Below are 21,778 nucleotides of genomic sequence, written 5' to 3' on the forward strand. Positions count from 1 at the left end.
CAGGTGAGCAAATAGTATAACAAACTTACAGGAAGATGTAGCCGTGACATTTTGCATACATGGAGCAAGGCTTTAGCAACTGAAGAAAGGTATCTGGAGGTGCATTTTAAAAATTTATTTGTTTGTAAGGACTGCTCTTGATTTGTAGTTGTTCCTAAATAAGAAATTTTCCTTTCTGGGTCAACTTTTAAAACTCACAAATAGTGAATGACTGCTAATATCCCGACAATTTTTTAGCATCAATAATGTATATAAGTAAATATAAAGATGCAGGGATCCTCAAGGAACTTGAAATACAGTTAGGGAAATAAAACATTAATTAAATTTTAAATTGGAGAGACATGAGCACACCTGACTAAGATATAAGAAATGTCACAATGAAGATGAGTGGAATGAACGAATAAAGTAACTTCAGAGCTGTGATTGGGCACCTAACTCCCAGCCTCAACATCTTCCAATCAATATGTTTAATCTTGTATTTTTTTCTGGAATAAGCCACTATGCATATTTCTTTTCTACCGCTGAATCACCAAGTGACACCTTTATCTCTCTTGGTTTCATCTTGTCTTTTTCAGACTCTTTTTTTTAATATCAATGAAATGAGGTTTAAAAAAACAAAGATCATTTGATGCACCAATATTTACAGATGACTATATATATTCTAGACCAGTGTTGTCCAATAGAAATATGATGAGCCACAAATGTGATCCCCATGTGTAATTTTAAGTTTTCTAGTTTCCACATTTAAAAACTAAAAAGAAATAGGTAAAACTAATTTTAATACATTTTATCGATCCCAATATATCCAAAGTAATATCATTGCAACATGTAATAATATAAAAATATCAATGATATATTTTACATTATTAATTTTTTGTACCAAGATTTCAAAATCCAGTGTGTATTTTAGTTACACAATATCTCAATTTGCACTCACCATGTTTCAGGTGCTCAGTAACCACATGGGGCTACATAATATTATAAGGTATATTTTGATGTGTAAATTTCTATATTTCAGCTGTAATTATTGTTATAATTAAAGAACAGTTTAAATGAAAGAAGTGCAATGCTTATAAAAGCTAGAACTATGATAAACTATTTCTTTAATACCAAAATCCATTCTTATTAAACAGGCAAATAAAAGTGAGTGACCATAGTTTTAACGTATGGCTGAACAGTGACACTGCAAATATAGTTTGCATTACAGGTAGATGATTTACCGAAACATCGATAGCTAGGTTGCTAGCATAGATATGGTATTAGCATGTTATTAGCATTAAATGTTTTGGAAATGCTTTTAATTGCTCCACATCATATTATCTGTACTTTCCACCATGGGAACATACATATTGTGAATCATTCCTTAGAACTGTCCCTGCTTAGGAGACTGGCAGTTACTTAGCAGTCAACTTAGACTTTTTTTTTTACGTTGGATTTTTAATTTAGGTAAGAATCATACCTGTTTTATAGTTATGACTTGCTGTAAATTATCATGAATTATCACTAAATATGGAGATGGCCTAGACCAATTTATTCATATGCCAATATTTTCTCTTTAGCACTTGAATGTATACTTTTTGGCCTGCCTGTTGAATAGCATTTCTCTCAAAAGTGTATAAACTCAGAGTCTGAAATATTAAATCAATTCGTTCTTGTCTTTGTCACTCCAAATCTAGTCAATTTTGATTTATATATTACTTATAAATATTTGTTTCTCGTTAAAGGCTGATAACTTACTTGCTTTGTGTTTCTTTGCTGATATATATTATACTTAGAGAGCTTTAAAAAATCATCACCGTTTTAAACGTTTGCATCATATCAAAAATTTAATGTTAAAAAAAAATTTAATGTAGTAACATTGTGCATTAACTACCAATGTGTACATAGGCAGCCTATTTCTTTTGAAATATCCTACTCAGATTACAAAAAACAATTTTGGATTTGAAATAGTTAATCTTAAGTGGAAGTAAGGACATTGTTGCTCAGAATGCAGTTGGTTTAGTTTGCTACCCATTTACCTTTGTGGAGAGTTAATGCACAGAAAAGAAGAATTCATGATAATGTAGGAAGATCCAATAAAAAAACCTCGAGACTCTGAAGGGTGAGAGTTGCTATTGAATTCTCCATAAGCCATGCTGACTGTTATTGCCCCCCCCATAAAAAGACAGGAAAAATTGACCCGTATGGAGGCAAGTGAAGGCTCCTTGGTATTATCCCAAAGATCCTATAATATTAAATAGAAGGAACAGAAGTCATTTAAGCTGACATCTTCAGCTTACGAATATAGAGGAATGGTGTCCAAGGGGTGGGGTAACTCACCCAAGATTGTGGAGATTATAATGGCAGTTCCAAATTTGTTGTAATACTCTTATGCTTCTAAATATGCTCATTTCCAGGACTACTAAATGTTCAAGAAAATAGCTTTCCATATCTTTTGGTATATAGCTATGTTTCTCATAGTTAAGTTTTGCTAAAATCAGATACTTTACACTGTGTTTCTTCAAGATTTTTCATTGCAGATATAATAGTTTTATCTTCAATTATATAAAATATGAAAATGGCAAGGTCAAATGAAGAATTATTTGATTTAGAAAACATGACTACCATGGTTTCCTCTAAGACAGTTATGTTCTGGTAAATGTTTAACAACTGGCTGCGGGTTAGGGTGGGAGTGGAGCACTGATTTGTAGTATTGGCTGATTTCCGTGGTGTAAATACTCCCAGCACGGCCTATTTCAAGCTACCGACATGAGAGCCTCAATGTGAAGTTAGGAGTTGATGCACATAATTGGTGCTCGAAAGCTGGTAAAAATTGGTTCCGGCACATAACTGCTTTCAGAGCCCAAATGACAGACTGGGGATCTGATTCAGGGTCTTTTTTTTTTCACTTGGGTTCTGAGTTTTAGTTTATATACTTATACACTCACTGATACATACATTCGACTTCTGAATTTCATGATTTTGTCTGTATTCTCTTTCAGCCTGATACTGACCAGAGTTCTTGGCCTTCCCCAATCAATAGAAATTGAGGCCAGACAAGAAATTCAGACAAGGCTTTATTGGGGCCCTGCTGCAGCAGGGGGGAGCAAGAACAAGTAACAGGTTCCCTTGCTCACTCACTGGCTCCCTGAGTCTGGGGGGCTAGCTTGTTCCTTATATGGGATGAGGGTAGGGGTGTGTCCAGGGGTCAGGCTGGAGGGGTGGCTTAGGTGGTTTGCCCACCCCTTAGGTGGTGGTGTGTGCAGGGGGCATGCACAGTACCCTGCTTTTGCTTCCGACCCCCAGTTTTTGCCTTGGGCTCTTCAAAAGTGGCAGTTGGGTTTTTTGGTCTTTTGTATCTTTCTGTCCAGAATTTGCCCCAACTGGGCATGCACACAGTTATTTTTAGTCCCTTATAGTTTCTTTGTATTTTGTTGTTGGAGGAGAGGTGTGTCTAGGTGCAAGTATTGCAGTACTGCAGCAAAGGGTCCCAGGTCCCAGACTGTCTCAAACCCAATATCCATCGCTTTGGTAATGGATTACTATTTCTCCATATATTAAAAATATTACCTTGAGTAGTAATAGATGCTTGCTCATAGGAGGATGTAAACCTTAACATTAATCAGGACATTTCTTGATTAAAAACAAAACAAAACAAAAGGAATTTCCCAACACTACAAGTAGCAATATTTGAGCAAAACCCTCATGTCTTTGACTTTGACGTGAGGTCCTAAATAATATGACCTACTTCCTCTAAGAACATCCTTTATTCATATCCCACACTACCATTCACTCCTTCAAGGAATGAAGTTGTAAAAAAACAATGCCATTTAAAGTAGAAATCTTGAAAAATAAACTATGAACTTCCAGTGTAATGTTTCAGAGGACGGAAACATCTTGTATTCATTGCAATTTATCTGGAACACAACTTACTTAGACTTTCTGTAGTACTCTTAGTCAGAGGTGATTAACCACCAATTTTAGAGCACTGACAGTTGCACAATGTTAATGTTTAATTAGCTAAAGGGAAACACCTGTAGTGTGGAGGAAGAGACTAAGATTAAACTGTATGCATTCAGGTTGTAACAAAAGGCAAATTAAATGAGCGTACTATTTATCTTCAGGGAAAACATAGCTGCTAAATTGTTGGACAGCCCCAACTCATGGGAAGTACAAGCAGTGAGTAACCTTTTGCATGTATATTTCATTGCTGGCTTTTTACCAGTAAATTCCAATGAGGAATGTTTGTGAGTTTTCCTGTCCTTCCAGCACAAAGGCAGGCTGATTTTGTTTGGGACGTTTGGACAGATCTATCACACCTTCAGTTTAATGTTTCATGCCTTGCATTTGACATGTTACTTCTCACCCAAAGAATTGGTTTGCCTCCCTTTCCTTCTCTTCTTCATCAGCCTTCCTGTATTCAAATGGAGGAGATTATTCTAAGTGCTTTCTTAACACCTTTCCTTTGCTGTTACTTTCACATTTATAATTATCCTTTTACGAAAGGATAAAAAGATTTAAAATGATTATTCTTGGCAACAGGCCTAAGGTGAAACCCTGTTGTAGTTAACGTGTAAATTATAATGTGTGCAGTTGTGAAGATGGGTTTGTGAAATGCTCCTGTAAACGCAAGAATTTAAAGGAAGCTGTCAGAGAGTTTGTACTCTTTAACGGCTTATAGTCATTGAAAAGCATCTCAAGATATGCTATATCTGAAGGGTAAATGAATAGTTTAAGTTAAATACAACCACTAACTTTCTGGAAGACAGGAAGATAAAGGATACAATAGCCTCTCAGCAAGGGTTTAGGAAAATGCAAAACCCCTTCCTTCCTCACTGTTACTTTGAAGTTTATTTAGAATGATTAATTTTCCTGTGGCTTAATGTAAATTGAGAATTAAATAGAAACTGTGTTACCTCACTGACCTTGCTTCCCCAGTTTTCAAACTAAGCTTGTGGATGGCTTTTCTAACCAAGTGCATTAGAAGCAGAATCAATCCTTTCATTTAAATAAGAAACTAAAGGAAAATAATTTTCGGTTTTTATATCCTGCCAATTTTCAAAAAAGTTTTCTTTCAAAAGTTTAGATTGCAAAAAATATTCGGTGTGATTCTCTCCTGTTGCACTAATTGGTAACCCTGCCACCTGTTAATTTTGGTATTTTAAGCCAGTTCTGGGAGAGTTCAGTAGCCAAATATATTTGGCTCTTACTTCTGCCTCCAAAGCTCCAAGGGAATCTCACAAAAGTGCTTCCATAGCACAGTACAAAGTATCCTGATAAAACATGAAAAATAATTCTCTTTCCCTCCCTCCATCCTTTCCTTCCTTCCTTCTCTCCTAGATGATGTTTACTTTGTACCAAGAATTTTGTTAGGCACAATCAAGCACTACATATTCAATAAGCTATATAGTCCCTATCAATAAGAAATTTAGAGTTAAGACAAGTAGCTATATTCTAGTTACATCTATTTTTTTTTTTTTTACAACAGGCAGAGTGGGACAAGCTGCTAACTTTACCATGGTGCTGAGATGAATTTAATTTACATTCATACAATGCCTGAAAGGATGAAAGTGTTGTCCACATGAAATGCAAGGAAATGCCTTGCTGTTCTGAACATAGAAGGAGCATTAGAGTGAGGGTCATCATCAGCTCTTTTGTGAGGTGGATGTTACATTGCTCTCAGTACACCCCACTGATGGGGTTAACTTGCCAAGAGTGTTTAAGAATTTTAAATCTTCTGTGGTTTTGACCTTGATAAATGTTATTTTTTTTCCCAAAAAGGAGAAGCAATCAACAGGTTTTCACTGCTTAGAGCAGGCTTTAAATTATATTTAATAATTATGTAATAGAAGCATGTTAGTTGAATTTGTCTTGGAAAAAAATGATCAGTGATAAAATACTTCTTTTTGAAATACTTCTAATTTTAGGATATAAAAGTTTATTTCTATCTATATCCTCCTGCCTTGAGGTGAGTGTTATTTAACAGCACATTTGTTATTGTCTATCCTGCTGTGCCAGAAAATAGCATTCTCTCAAAGAAGAAAACAACCCCCAGAAAGAGAAAGTCCAAAGACAATGAATACATACACTATGAGATTCTGTCACAAAAAGTATTTTCTAGTGCAATAATTATAATAATATTAATATAAGAGTAATGGTCTAGATAATGGCATGAATCAAAAAACAAGAGCAAAACCACACAAAATAAATACATACTCTCATTTCTTATTTATAAATACAGTTCCCTCAAGTAAACTTTGAAAAAGTTTCTAATGTTATTTTACTCCATTTCCCTCCCTATATTTTGGGATAAATTTTGTCATTTCAAGTGTTAAACAATGAACATAAGTGCGTATATATTCATTTTCTCACAGTAAAACTATGGTTTTCCATTTTGAGCTGTGTCAGGCATTTTTCTAACCTTGAACTGTGCTGTGGGTTTAGCCATCAGGGATGTGCCCACAACAACATATCCTACTCTTAGAGGCCTGTATAGGCTTTGAATCTAAATCTAACTTATGGATAAGCTGGTGAAGTTTGGTTTCAAGTTTATGTCACATTAGTTAGAAGTCAGTCTTAAGGACTTGTATCACATTGCCCTTTTTGCAACCTTGTCTTGTTGCTAGTAGGAGCTATAGGATCAAATTGTCATCAGTATTATCAAGAAATCTCATCTGAAATGGAGACCCACATTAGCCATGGGTGCTATTAAATTTCATTTTGCTTCAGAAAGTGGTAAAACATTCTAGTGAGGGTCAAATGTACTTATGAGGGAACATTAAAATATGCAAATTGCATTGATTTTATTTTCCTATAGTTAAAGAAGAGATGTAAGTTATAGGTATGGGGGGAAATAACCATGTTTTTTGGAAAAGGTTCTCTTTTACAGGAAGAGTTTATTCACACTGGGTGAGGGGAACCTAGAAGGAAACAGGAAAATAATCTTTGCCAGCAGTTGGATTTGTTAAGTTTGTTTGCTTGAAGACAGTGAAGTAAAAGGTTATTTTGAGAATTCCATACTGAAAGTGATAGTGTTTTTGACTTAGAACAGCTAATGAAGAAAAAAAAAAAAAAAACAGCTTCAAGGATACCCCTATAAAAACATTATCAAAGTAATTGTATGGTGCACCACACCACTACTGTATAAAGTGAGAATCTGTTTAAATTGGAAAATTCTGCTCAAAGATGCTCACACATTAGCTGTTTCTTTTCCCTTCTTGCATATTATTTTATTGTGGAGGATTTTAGAGAGGGGAGTTTCCAATTCTTCATAATTCCTTGAATCAAATCATTTTGGTACCCATTTAGCAGATGATAAAACTGAAGCATAGAGAAGTTGAGTTTCTCAGGGTCACAAACTGGATCAATGGCACAGATAAATTCAGTTTCTGGGTTCATAGTCCCTTGCTGGGCTATTGAATTTTGCTGCCTCACGGGAACGATGATTTAGGAAGAAAAATGACTTTTAGAAAAGTGTGTTAATGTGTATCCAGGCCGCACTGTGTCAGGATTTACTTGTGATATTTGAATCTACCCAAATTTACCTGACTTCAAAATGAAAGTGAGGGAGGGCAGGGAACCTTATAAATGCATGTCCACTGCCATGGCCACCTTGAAGATCTTCATGCCTATTTACTAAAGTTTAGCAACTTATCCATGACTATGCCACAGTCAGCAACAAAGAAAAATTAGAATTTAGTTATCTATTTTCTAGTCAACTGCTATGAGCTATTCTGTCTTTGATGAAAATTTTCTTTATTATTTCAAAGCGGGAAATAGATGGGGGGCAAAGGTTTTTGGGGGGAGGAATACCTAAAAAAACTGTTTTCCTATCAAAGTAAGGAATGGGGAAGGAAAATGAGAAAGAAATCTGTGTATAAACATGTATTACATGTATTACAGTTACCTTAAGAAAAAATTAGAGTTGTGAAATTAAAGTGTAAAGGTTGAGCTCTTGAATTTTGCCTTACAAGTAAGGATGCATCGGGACATAAATTAAGTATGTAGTAGGAGATGGTTGGGAGAGTTGGAAATTCTTTCAGTACTATCATTCAGATGAGAAAACTACTTTTCTAACATGTAAACTGCAGGATATATCTCTCTGGCTAGCCTTATTTTGGCCTTCAGAATGATTTCAGTGGAAATTTTAAGTCAATTAATAACTGCAAGCATAGTAATATTACTGTTGAATTTATATAGCACTTTAAAAATTGTGGTAAAATACATATAACATAAAATGTATCATCTTAAGCATTTTATTTATTTATTTATTTTTAAAAATTTTGGTAAAATACATGTAATATATAACTTACCCTCTATACCATTTTAAGTGTATAGTTCAATAATGTTAACTGTAATCACATTGTTATGCAACAGATCTCCAAAACGTTTTGATCTTGCAAAACTGAAACTCTATGCCCATTGAAGAACAACTCGCATTTCCCCCCCTCCTCCCAGCCCCTGGCAAACACATTTCTACTTTCTGTTTCCATGAGTTTAATTACTCTAGATACCTCATATAATTGGAATCTTATAGCATTTGTCTTTTTGTGACTGCCTTATTTCACTTAGTATAATGTCCTCAAGGTTCATCCATGTTACAACATGTGTCAGAATTTTCTTCCTTTAAGTTGTATAGCACTTTCAGCTTTTCAAAACTGGTGTTCACATATATTGATTAATTATCTACACACAACTATAAGGTGAGGATAATGCTATAGTATTATGCACATATTTTGCCCTTTTTTGGAGTAATTTTCCATAGGGCCAATCCAGCAGCTTTACTTAAAATATGAGCTAAAATAGACACATGAGAAAGTGGAAAACTATGTATACTTAGAAGTTAATGAATTATCTGCTTTTGACCAGAAATGTAGCATGATTCTAATGATCAGATTGATAGATTATTTAGTTTACATCTCTAATCGTAAAATGAGATAACATATTTAGAATAGTCATGTAATTTGCCTGAGGTCACACAGCTCAATAATGGCAAAACTGGTATATTAGTTTTCTGTTGCTGTGCAACCAATTGCCTCAAATTTAGCAACTTAAAATAACAACCATTTACTGTCTCACAGTTCTATCTGTCAGAAATCTGGAGGGGCTTGACTGTATTCACAGTCTTACAAGGCTGAAATCTAGGTGTTGGTCAGGGTGGGCTCTTATCTGGAAGCTCTGCAGTAGAATCTGCTCACAAGCTCATTGACGTTGACAGAAGCTAGTTCATTTCAACTATAAGACTTGTGCACCTGTTTTCTTGCTGGCTGTCAGCCCAGGGTTGCTCTTGGCTTCTAGAAGCTACCTGCATTCCTTGACATATAACGCTGTCCATTTTCATACCAGCAATGGTGTGTTCTCTAATTTTCTGTTTTTAAAGGGTTCATATAATTAGATTGGATCCACCTAGATAATCTCCTTTTCAATTATCTCAGTCATGTGATTAGTTACCTTAATCACACGTAGAAAATCACCTTTGCCATGTAATATAACTTAATATCTCATTACATTCACAGTTTTAGCAGTTAGGGCTGGAAATCTTGGGATGGAGGAGAATTTTGGAACTCTGCCTCCCACAACTGAGATTAGAACTCAGGTTTAAGTCCTAGTGCTTTCCACTGCATTACACTGAATATCTAAGATTGTTTAAAGTAGTTTTATTTTAATATGGGTTGCTAATATTTATCCATGTAGAGCAAAATTTTAAAAAGATTTTGAATCAGCAAGGAAACTGGCTTCTGTATTTATCAATTGAATATGTGCTTCCAGGCTGTATTCCTAACCATAGAGACTAATGCAGTCAGGTTAATAGTGATCAGCTTCCTAAAAATCTTACTCAACTTCCTAAGCTCTCCAGAGTTGTGATATTAACACCATACTTCTGCAGTTTCTGATTGACATTCAAACATGAAATGTTAACTCTTGAGATCATCATGGGATTATGCACAGACTGACAATTACCAATGCGACTTCATTTGCCAGACATGAAAAATAATATTTTGGCTAGCTGTAACACGCTCCCTTAACACTGGTACTGAAGTTCCCTTTGTGGTAATCATTAAAGAGAGCCTGTATGATGACACAAAGTAAAAAGCAGTGGCCTTTCAGAAAAACAGCACCGTTTACAGCAGGTTATACTGAAACCTTCCCAAGACAGTGGAGCTTAACAAAATTTGTCCCCAGGAACCCTAATACCTTGAAGACATTTCACAATGGAAGGGTTCTAGGGTCAAATACTACGCTTAGCAGATAGTGGATCTACTCATCCAGCTGGAGAAGAACATTCATTTAAGAAGTAATTCGAGAAAAGGGAAGAAAGATATATTGGGGCAGATTGCTAGACCAAGGCATTTAGAATTTATTTTATATGCAGTCAGGAAGTATTGAGGGTTCTAGAGCAAAAGATGACATAATGAAAGGATGTTTCACCAAAATTCAGATCACAGTTTATGTAGAATGGATTGGAACAATGAAACAACTTGTTGAACATAACCTGGGCATGAAGTGATGAGGGCCTGAAGTAGGGTGTTAGAAATAGGAATGGATAGAGATGGAAATTTGCAACATATATTACAATGGAACAAAAATATTGGAGACTGAAAATGAAGGGAGAGGTGGAGGGAGAATCAAAATTACCCTCAAGTTTATAGTTTTGGCAAGGAAAAGCATGCCTATATTGCTGACAAAACAAGAGAAGGAAGGTGTGGGGAGTGGGATTTGGGGAGGCATATTTTGAATTTGAGATGCCAGTGGAATGTATCCAAATGTGAATGTTAACTTCTTACCATTCTCTTAATATCAAATTTTTGAGCAGTGACACATTCTTTGAATTCAAGAATGCCTGTATTTTAAAAACATTGTGTCTGACAGTGATATGACACACTTTAGAAGGGTTATTTCTTTTTTAAACCTTTTATTTTATTATTATTTTTTAATATCTTTATTGGAGTATAATTGCTTTACATTGTTGTGTTAGTTGCTGCTGTACAACAAAGTGAATCAACCATACGTATACATATATCCCCATATCCCCTCCCGCTTGCGTCTCCCTCCCACCCTCCCTATCCCACCCTTCTAGGTGGTCACAAAGCACCTAGCTGATCTCCCTGTGCTATGCGGCTGCTTCCCACTAGCTATCTATTTTACATTTGGTAGTGTATATATGTCAATGCCACTCTCTCACTTCGTCCCAGCTTACCCTTCCCCCTCCCCGTGTCCTTAAGTCCACTCTCTACGTCTGCGTCTTTAGGGAAATAGTTATTTAATTTGATTCACTCTAAGATTTACTAAGGTGCAATGATTCCATTGATGTTAATTGGAATTACATAAGCAGAACGAAAAGAGGCTACTAAGAATTCATCATATGCCAGCATTTCTGTTATACAATCTTTGTTAATTATACTAAGACGTTTATTAGAATTCAGTCAATTTATGACAAAAACTAAACTTGTTTAAAGGTGCTAACACCAGGCTTAGAGCACATTTAATTTAAATAGGGAGCAGAGTCAAGTAAATGAAGTATAAAATAGCTTCACATTTATACTTTCTAAGAAGTGAGTAGTCAACCCTTAAATTGTCTATTACATCAGATTTCTTTTTTTATTGAAGTAAAAATAGAAATTCAGCATTAGAAAAGGAATTAAATATCACCATTTAAAATAATAACTATAAATTATCCAATTTATGACAATCATAAGATTAATGCTAAACATGAATTATTCTACATGATCCTTGGTATTGTAATACATGACCCTAACAAGGAAGGTTTTCCCCCATCCCCTGAACACCCTTATGTTAAAGATAATTTCCTTAACTTCCCTAACTCTAATGGAATGCTGGTATTGATGCTTTTAATGCATTCAAATTTAAGTTTTGGATATGCCTATAAGAACTGAAAAAGGGAGTAAATGGTAATGGAATATAAATGACCTTGCCTCTGGTGTGTTTTTTTGTTCCTTGTGTTGATAGCTCCTAGAGACATGATGAGCCACACTTTAAGTTCCCATAAACCAAGAGCTGATTGACGCCCAGTTTAACATAAGCACCATTTTATGAGAGTTACCATAGTGACCAGGTTCCAGTTATCAGCTTGAACAATTTCATATATGATTAATGTTAATTGCCCATTTTGCATGGATGACTTTTTCCCAGGTGCTGAATTGGCTGCTGCTGCCTTTGATCTGGTTGAGAATACAATCCAGTGCAATAGTTAGACAAGTGATCAGTTTGCTAACACTGAGAGAAGATGGATTTAAGTTGCTGTGAGGTCAGAGTTTGTTTCTCTTCATAAACACTGAAAGGTCAGGTAGAGTTTAACTACCATTGGCATCCTTGAAATGTTGTAATAAATGTCAGGCCTAAGAGATTATTATTAATCCACAATGCAATTAAAAGTCTTATTGTTCTGATAGAAAGATTTTTATTTAATTTAACAAGCATATTGAAAAGTCAGAGCAGCACTCTCACAGTCAGGTAAACAACACCTTCAAACCTAATGCCATTCTTGGTTTTCTTGGCTTCTAATGTAATTGAAAAAAATGACACATTCAGGGACTATCCCAAGGGATTTTAAATATCAGTGATGGCTCTGAAAAGTGAATCCCAGGTCATGGCTCATGGCTCGCAGCTCCCACTTCAGGAATCCAAATGCAGCGATCTTTACAAGTTGCTGCTAATACCACAGTTAACTGCCACTATATCCTCAGTTTGTCCAAGAATGTTATGAGTGTTTCTTTAAAGAGTAGTAAGCCAAACTTTCACTGAAGAGGATAACATGACTTGTGGTTCCTCGCTAACTCATGTGCTGACCATATATGGTTTACATTAAATATCTTGAAGTCTCATGACATGACTAATTAATTTATTAATATGATTTTTTCTTTGAAATAAAATTACTCAATTGTTTACGCCTTTATTCATATACAAATGGCTGATGATACAAGATAAAAATAACTCCAACAGTGAAATTTCATAATCTTAATGAACAAAGTATCAGCTACTTTATTACAACTTGGAATAAATATTTCACAGACTGTGTCATATCTTGTTGACACCAGAAGACCTATTGAATTTGTTTCTTAGGGACCCGTCAACTCTACAAAGTTTATAAACTTTGAGGTAGCGCTCTGATGGTAATCCACTTCAACTGCAGAAAAATGAAATACAGGTGATACATATTTCAATTTGGTTTTTTCTTTAATCTCAGGAAGCTGAGTTACTATTTCATTTCTTCTGAAGAAGTTTACAGAGTGAAGGGTAAAATACATATCAGGATAAATTATGTTATAGGATGACCTGGACCCAGAGAAAATCATGATTCTTTGGTATAATTTCCTTCCAAACCACCTATAAATGTTATACCTAATGTTGATTTTATAAAGCTGATGATCTCAAAGATTTAGCTGAGCTTTTTAATAAGAGTTTTGCTATTTTGGTGGGTTGTTTGCCTTGTACCATAAAGTTTTGTTTATGGTGTTCATGGGTGATATATCCACTGAGCAATTTGGGTGGGAACTTTAAAAAGGGCCTGTTTTATTTTACAGAGTACCAATAACCTTGTAATTAAACTGAAAACAAATAATTGCCAACAAGCAATTATCATTCATTTAAAGAGTAATTACATGGTTATTTGTGCCCTGTAAAATAAAGCATTACTGAAATCAGTAACACAATCAATATTTTAGCAGAAACAGGATGCTGCAATGATGAACCTTTCAACCTATGCTGATTAAATTGTCATCCAAATAACAGTTTTCTAGTTAAATCACCACATGTTTATTTGTCTTGATTAATATGTAAATATCTGCCTAATGCTAATAAAGCTCTTAAAGATAAGAAGTGTGGCAAGATCATCTATCAAGAATATTTCCCAACTTTCTACAGAGTCCTCCATAGTCTTTCATCATGTAGTCAGGCTTGTGTTCTTTGAAAAGAAATGCAAGAACTTTATTGCTAGGAATGTCTTACTACTGAGGGTTATTTGGTCTAAAAGTAAGAATAAATCTGTCTTGTATTAGTATGGAGCTCTATTGATTATAAAGCACCTTCACAAATTTTATTCTAATTAATTTACCCTAGGGGCCCAAGTCTTCTTTCCGAGAGTATAAACAAAGGCATCTGAATATGATTTTTCTCACTGATAAGTTTAAACAAGTTTGGAAGGATACATCACACAGCCATATTCACTAAAGAGTTAAATATAAATTTTAAATAGCAGGTCAAACACACATCTCTATCACTAGACCTTAAGCTCTTCAAAGGCAGAAGCTGTTCTAGGTTCTCACAATATGTCAATGAACAAACAGACCAAAACCCTTGCCCTTGTCAAGCTAACTTTTTAACCTTGTAACCCTGATACCTAGTTTCAATGCCAGATACACACTGAATGGACACTTAGTGCATGTTTGTTTATTGGATGATTGAATAAGTGAAACTGTCATTACACATGAATAACTGCTGGAACCTTCAGCCCTTGAATGGGTCTTGAAGTTTGTAGGAACTTTCAGACGTAAGACAGTATCATCTACCCTTCTTTAACCTTGTAAATAGTCAGATTGGACTGGATCATATTTTGAAGCTCTTATAATTGCCATAAAGTCTGAAGTTTAAAAGTGTTTACCTGATGATTAAATGATGGCTTTCTATTTATTTGGTCAATAATAGAGCAATCTAAGGAATATTTGGAAACTGTAGCCATGGCAAAATAATGTGTCCTATCATTACTCATTAACTGATTTTAATTAACTGTTTACCAGCCCCTACTGTGTGCTAGACACCATGAGAATTGCTCAGGGTACAGTGACAAACAAAAACAGACATATGTGCTGCCTTCATGACCTTGCATTTTAGTTGGGGAGGCTCACAATTAATCATACCAACATCATAAAATTATAAACTGAAAATAATGTTAGGATGGAGAATATGATCCTCTTGGCTTATAGCATTTGTAGTAAATACTACCAAGCCATTTGTGACATTAGCCATGAATTCCCCAATATAGATCTGATGGTGGGAAATTTGACAAAATTTTTCAAATCTTGGAATTTAAGGCAGAACCATCAGACTAAGAGGCCTGTAATCTAATGCCCCCCAAGCCTGAGTCAGCTTATTGGAAAAGAGCTACATCAAATTGTGAGATTGACCAATAAATTTGGAACAGAACTATTTAAACCTTATAGCTTCCAAAGTGTACTGTCAACAACTGGCTCAGGGAAGTAGAGTGAGCATCAGGCTGCTTTCTTCTGGAGACAGCCTGTCTGAAATTGATTATGAGCATAAAGACAGCACTGAAATTTTTATGCTGGAAAAGTACAAAGAGTTATCAGGTGGGCTTTAATAAAGTTAGTAGGCTTGAATTCTGACAAATAGAAAGACACAAAGAATCACTTGGAAAGTACGGACTTGGTGACGATTATTCAACAAAAAGTGCCTTTTTCTAATGACTGGATATAACCTGATGAATATTGTTCAGTGACCTTGGGATCCTTTAGGGCATTTGAAGTAAATTGGATATTTTTCTTATCACTATTCCTTCAAAGAGTTAGGAAGCCATAAAACAGGGCAAGGACAAACAGGATAACAACGCTGAATTAAAGAAAATAAATTATAGCCCAAACTTGAGTAGAAGGAGGGAGAGGAGATTCAGTTTATAAAATTGAAACATTAAATGAGAAAAAAAGAATCTTTCATGCTAGATTGATATACAATATTGATGTACAATGAAAGAAAATAACATCAGCACAGTGTATGAAAAATGAACTGGGTAATAGTACCTCTGTATAAGGTTGCTAGAAGTTGTCTTCGTTTAAAAGCAGAGTTTGTCTTAAATTGATGGAGCACTTTGCTACTGCAAAGTTGATAGAGTGAGGTTTAACTTAACTTTCTTTGTGAACAAAAAGTCATTTTTGGAAATGTTCTCTATCTGAACCTTATAAATTTTTGCAGCTTGGGTTATTTAATATAGTGTTTTGCAGTATTTTGTCAAAATCCCTCTTATTCAGCTTTGTAAACTGCATTTCTACTAAGAAGCAACAGCAGTATTTTAAGTAACATTAAGAAAGTAATATTTGAAATATACTGCATGACTTGAGAATGACTTGATCCTAATGTTCAGTGACTTATAAGTCTGTTCATGTGGTGACAGCTTCTAAATGATATATTCAGTACACTGACTGTATTAGGGTACAAGATGGAAGCCTGATACTGACTTTCTATTTCATTATTTTATGGATTAACATTTGCAACTGCAAACTGTTCACACCTGGGTGAAGAATGTGCAAATAGAATAGGTTAGGTTAATGTTTTAAGTTTAGCATCAACTCATCAGTTAAAAATACCAATCAATCTGTGAGAAAAAACAGCCTAGATTGCAAAGGTGGCGGGTTTCCTTAGTACAGACACTCCAAGAGAGTGTACTGCTGGTTATACAGCCTGGTTTAAATAATAGGTAGGAAAAAACATACTGAGGGCAGGGGTTCTTTGTTCCCTGTGGGCTCCCAGCAGCTGTGGAAATGCTAGTAAACATCAGGCCTTATTCTACATATCAGCTTTTTACCCCTCACCTCTGGCATGCTGAGCAGAGACTTAATCACTTCACATTCTATACAATCCTAATTCTGTGAGCCCCTATCTCAGATCTCAGTTGCATGTATTAATACCAGGGATCAAGTGTAGCTTTAAGAGCGAGGTTTGGGTTTCTCACAACAGGTAAGCTGTATTGCAAAGTGCTGGCTTGTAAATAGAATCTAAACTAGAAATTGATCTCTTATGGTTTTAATGCTTGCCATAATTATTTTGGAAGTTTAGTATAAAGTATTGGTCCTTTAGTAATCAATGAAAATAGTCTTTAATATAAAATTCTATCATTCTTGGCAATTAAACGAGATTTAGGCAAATGTAGCAAGTGATGGTATTTCCAAAGAGCATATTTTAACCTGATCTTTGTCTGTTTTTCAACAGTTCAAGGCCTGGCAGGCCTCCTAAGCGTTCTTTGGGAGTGTTGCAAGACAATGCTCGCCTTCTGCCCCATTCAGTCCCAGGCCTCTTATCACCAGGACTTATCACTCCGACAGGTAATAAAATCCATCCGATGATCAGCCTTGTCTCTTCATACTGCCCAGCATTTGAAATGAACTAATATTGATCTAACTGCCTTGTCCTTCAGAGCTTTTCAAGCTCTACTAGAGGTTACATTATTGAATTTTTTTGAGTATTCACGAAAACAGTTTTGTTACTCCAGTGACTCAAATCAAATGGACATGACTTAAAAATTAATTGTCATTTCCTTGTAAGAAACCTCTTTCAAGGCCTTATTGTGTGTATGTATGTATGTTTTTGTGTGCTGTGGGAAGAGATGGTGGGGGCAGGGGGGACTGGCCAAACTAACATTTTCTCAAAGCCTCCTATGGGATGTAGTATACCTGCTTGTTGATATGTCTCAATAATACTCCTTTTGTTTTCAAAAGTTCTGGGCATCTGTGTATCTTTTCCATGTTATTACTCTAGGATAAAATGTAGAAATAATATGCATCATCCCTGGTAGTACCTTATGATTAGAAAAGAAGAAAGTGCAAGTAGTCATTTTCTTAAATAATGATTCAGTGTTTTTCATCGAACACTGTGATAAACAGTACTCCCCTAAAAATACCGGTCTCATAAATTTGCATTTTTGATTCTCTAAAAAAAAAGAACATAAAAGCACATAAAACACTTAAAAATAAGCTTGCAACTATACCTCAATTAAAAAAAAAAGAATTGAAAAAAAATAAGCTTGCTATTTCTCTAACTGAACCTTTAAAAATCATTAAAGCTACTATGTGGTAGAAAATGTATTTAATGACAATATGATCTTTGTATCTTCAATGATACAAAAAACTAAAAAAAACCTAATGTGTTTTGGGTATTAGGTCCTAGGTAATGCAAAATTATATGAGTAGTAGTCCTTGTCACAGTAGAATTAGGGAGAAGGTCATGTAAACTAATAATTTCAATTTCATTAAAGTATGATAGAGACTATAATACAAGTACATACAAGGTGCTATAATATCACAGAATGGGAGCAACTAAATCAATTTGTTAAGTTGGGTAATGCTCATAGAGATTTGAGTTATGTCTTATAGGCTGAGTGTTGGACAGATGGAGAATCAGAGGAAAAACATCCTCTGTAGACAGATATACACTGATGAGAAAGGACCTGGTATGCTAGGGGGAATAGCAATTAAGTGGAAGAGACTGGAGCAGAGATTTAAGATGGGAGACTTATAGGCGATACAGTTAGAGGTAGAAAGAGTGGGAAAAACCAGCTTGTGAAGCTATCTTGTTTAACAGTTTAGGATTTTCCCTATAGACCAATGGTTTTCCAAAGGGTCTTTCAAGGACTTTCCTTACTGGCTGACATGGGATTGGGGAAGTACTTCTAGGTTCCCCACTTCCGCCTCAGAATTTTACATGTTCTATTTCATATAGGATTTTGTTCAAATAAAAAAAAAAGCTGCTGTAGGTAAAAGGAACCACTGATAAGTAACTGAGTAAATGCTTTAAAAACAATTGCTGTTGAAGGTAAGTAGCAATGAAGGGAGAAATACTGAGGACCTGAGTTGAGGAGAATTCAGTAGAGTAGAAAAGAGATTCATAGTTGCTTCATAATTAGAATTAATCAAACTTGATAACTGATCAAAATAGAGAGCGAGAGGATGAAATCTAGGATGATTCATGTCTAGCCTAGGTTATAAGTTGGATGATTATGTCATTAGCTAAGATAGAGAATTTAGGAAGAGACTCAGGCTTTGGGGATTAGATAATGATTTTTTAGACTTTAAATATTTATAAACAAATTCTGATACAAGAAGAAAGCAGCCCTGTGCATATAAATGAATATAGAGGGCATAACAGTGCCTGAAATATATTACCTTGGTGCTCAATAAATGATAATCTATTTATTGACTTCTGAAATACATTGACAGAGCCTAGAATCAGTACCATGTAAATAATCAGATCTGTGTCCTGATGAAAGATGTATCCTGTGTAGATGGAAGAAAAAAAGGATTTTATAATTGCTTTGAGGCTAATGTACTCTTGAATAAACTTCGGTACCTTATCTGTCGAGAAAAACCTGTAATATATATTAAGTTTCTATTATGTACCAGACATGGGTGCTAAGTGTTTTATATACACTTCATTTAATCTTATAGTAACCTTATGAATATTGTCTTCATTTTTCAAGTAAACAATGTATGGCTCAGTGAGTTTAAATTAATTGCTTGAGGTTACAGAGCAACTGAGTGGCAGAACTGGGTTTCAGACCCTGGTGTTTTAAAGTCCAGGGCCCATACTTTCTCCTCATCATCATGATGTCTTATAGTAAATGTTAAAATCCAGTTTGAGGTTTTCATCCCCTCCTAGTTTATCTGGCATGTATGCTTCAATTCCTACAAGATAACGGAGCCTCCTTCCTTGGATTAGAGCCTTGGCCTTCTGTCTTACAACTTGGATTTACCACAGTGAGAATTATTGGAAAAAAAAAAAGACTCCTCAATTCATAACCCTTTGCTTGTGCCTAGAAGGAGATGATAGAGATAGATAAAGGACTGAGTAGGGAAAGGCATGAATACTTCAGTCTAAATGGCAGACAGTAGAAAAATCATTAAACGGGAAGGAAGAAGAATCTGCACAGCTCTATAGTAATTTCTCTTCTTAGAATACATTAATTTATTTTACATGCTCAAGGATATCCTACTCACTTCCAGTCATATAAGAAGAAAACTGCTCTGTAAGCCAAGTAGAAATAATTCTGGGATTATGCATTATTTTGCATTAGACACACTTCTTCACTCCTCCATTAGCAAAGATAATTGAGAGAGAATCAATTCTCAATTTAGCTATCAGTAAGTTTCATATTTGGCATTACACTTACTATCCATTACAAACTTAACTTTCATTAATTTTGCTTAAATATACTTTTGAAGAATTCAGTTGATATTTTTAATATGATCTGTTATGGGTTGAGAATTATCCTTTTTTTCCCAAATGACTGTTAAAATGCTTTACAGTATTTTCCTGTTTCAGGTCCTTATGTCTCAACATTTTTTTGTAAAGAAAGAGATAATATTTTACAGCTCTGTATAATTTTACATACAACTGTCAAATTAATTATTGATAAGAGTCTGCTGTTACCTTCTGTTTCAATGTCATATGTCTGGAGAAGCCTCTTTGAACCCTGCTGAGTTTGCCTAAGTAAATGAAACTTATTCTCCATTTGTTTATATTATTTCTTTGCATTTGCAATTTGAAAATGGGGTCTAAGGGTAACAAAATACAATGATCATGAGATCTCTTTTTAAATATAGTGATGTTTTTGTATGTTATTTTTGCCTTTAAATTGTTATTTTCCCCCCAACAGTTGCAAGCAAAAAAATGCAAGTAAAAAGGTTTAGAAATGGTTAAGTCATCATGCTTAGATTTGAGAAGAGTTCTCTATTATTCATATAGCTTGACATGTAAATTCTTAAAAATGCAGAGTAATATCAGGTATGCCATATTGTTTTATCTGCTTAGCATAAAGGTATTTCAAATTTTCTACTTTATGTGATTTTATTTCCTTTTTTGATGTGTATCGTTTTTCCATTTCAAAGATGTTTATTTTCCTCTTCGTTATATTTCCTCTATATAATGGAAACTGATTCATTCAAACCCCACTAATTCAGATCTTGAGATAATTCAGAGAGTGGGTATGCTAAAGTCTCTGGTATTAATAAACGTATCTCATTTAGCAAATGAAAAGTATAAATAAAAATGTGTGTGTGTGTGTGTGTGTGCATTGGTGTAGGGTCATTAAAATACTTGGGATATTTAACTGTACTTAGGTATCTAAAAATTACTTCAAAAATTAATTTCTATATGTATAATCAACATACTAATTACTGATGATAATTCTTTTTTCACTAAGATAGGACCCACATGTGCTATTCTTGACAATATTGTCTGATATCCATTTAGAGATTATATCTATGTAACTATAGTCCAAGAGATATAGTATGTATGTATATATGTATGTATCTATCATCAATTAATATCTATCTATAGATAAAAATGTATATAATTCATGATTTTCATTTAACATATGTTTCTTTTTTTAAATTGGAGTATAATTGCTTTACAATCTTGTGTTAGTTTCTGCTGTACAATGAAGTGAATCAGCTATATGTATACCTATATCCCCTCCTTCTTGGACTTCCCTCCCACACCCCCCCATCCCACCCATCTAGGTAGTGACAGAGCACCGAGCTGAGCTTCCTGTGCTTTATAGCGTGTTCCCACTAGCTATCTATTTTATGCATAGTAGTGTATATATGTCAATCCTAATCTCCCAATTCATCCCACCCTCCCCTTCCCCTCCTGTGTCCACATATCCGTTCTCTATGTCTACGTCTCTATTCCCGTCCTGCAATAGGTTCCTCTGTACCATCTTTCTAGATTCCACATATATGTGTTAATATATGATATTTGTTTTGCTCTTTCTGACTTACTTCACTCTGTATGACAGACTCTAGCTCCATCAACATCTCTACAAATAACCCAATTTCGTTCCTTTTTATGGCTGAGTAATATTCCATTGTATATATGTACCACATCTTCTTTATCCATTCATCTGTTGTTGAACATTTAGGTTGTTTCCATGTGCTGGCTATTGGAAATAGTGCTGCAATGAACCTTGGGGTACATGTGTCCTTTTGAATTATGGTTTTCTCAGGGTATATGCCTAGTAGTGGGATGGCTGGGTCGTATGGTAGTTCTATTTTTAGTT

At 34.9% G+C, this 21,778-nt stretch overlaps 1 protein-coding gene across 4 annotated transcripts in view; it reads left to right on the top strand.

Annotated features, from left to right (window-relative positions):
• The window catches only part of DACH2 (dachshund family transcription factor 2), a 623,157-nt gene that overhangs the window by 228,740 nt on the left and 372,639 nt on the right, over positions 1 to 21,778 (top strand). For all 4 annotated transcript variants that reach the window (XM_082377224.1, XM_082377222.1, XM_082377221.1 and 1 more), the window contains one exon: positions 16,936 to 17,048. In XM_082377224.1, the coding sequence (XP_082233350.1) occupies positions 16,936 to 17,048 (113 nt within the window). The remainder of the gene's footprint in view (positions 1 to 16,935; positions 17,049 to 21,778) is intronic.

The sequence above is a fragment of the Balaenoptera borealis genome, assembly GCF_965194805.1.
Source record: "Balaenoptera borealis genome assembly, chromosome: X".
Classification (NCBI taxonomy): Eukaryota; Metazoa; Chordata; class Mammalia; order Artiodactyla; family Balaenopteridae; genus Balaenoptera; species Balaenoptera borealis.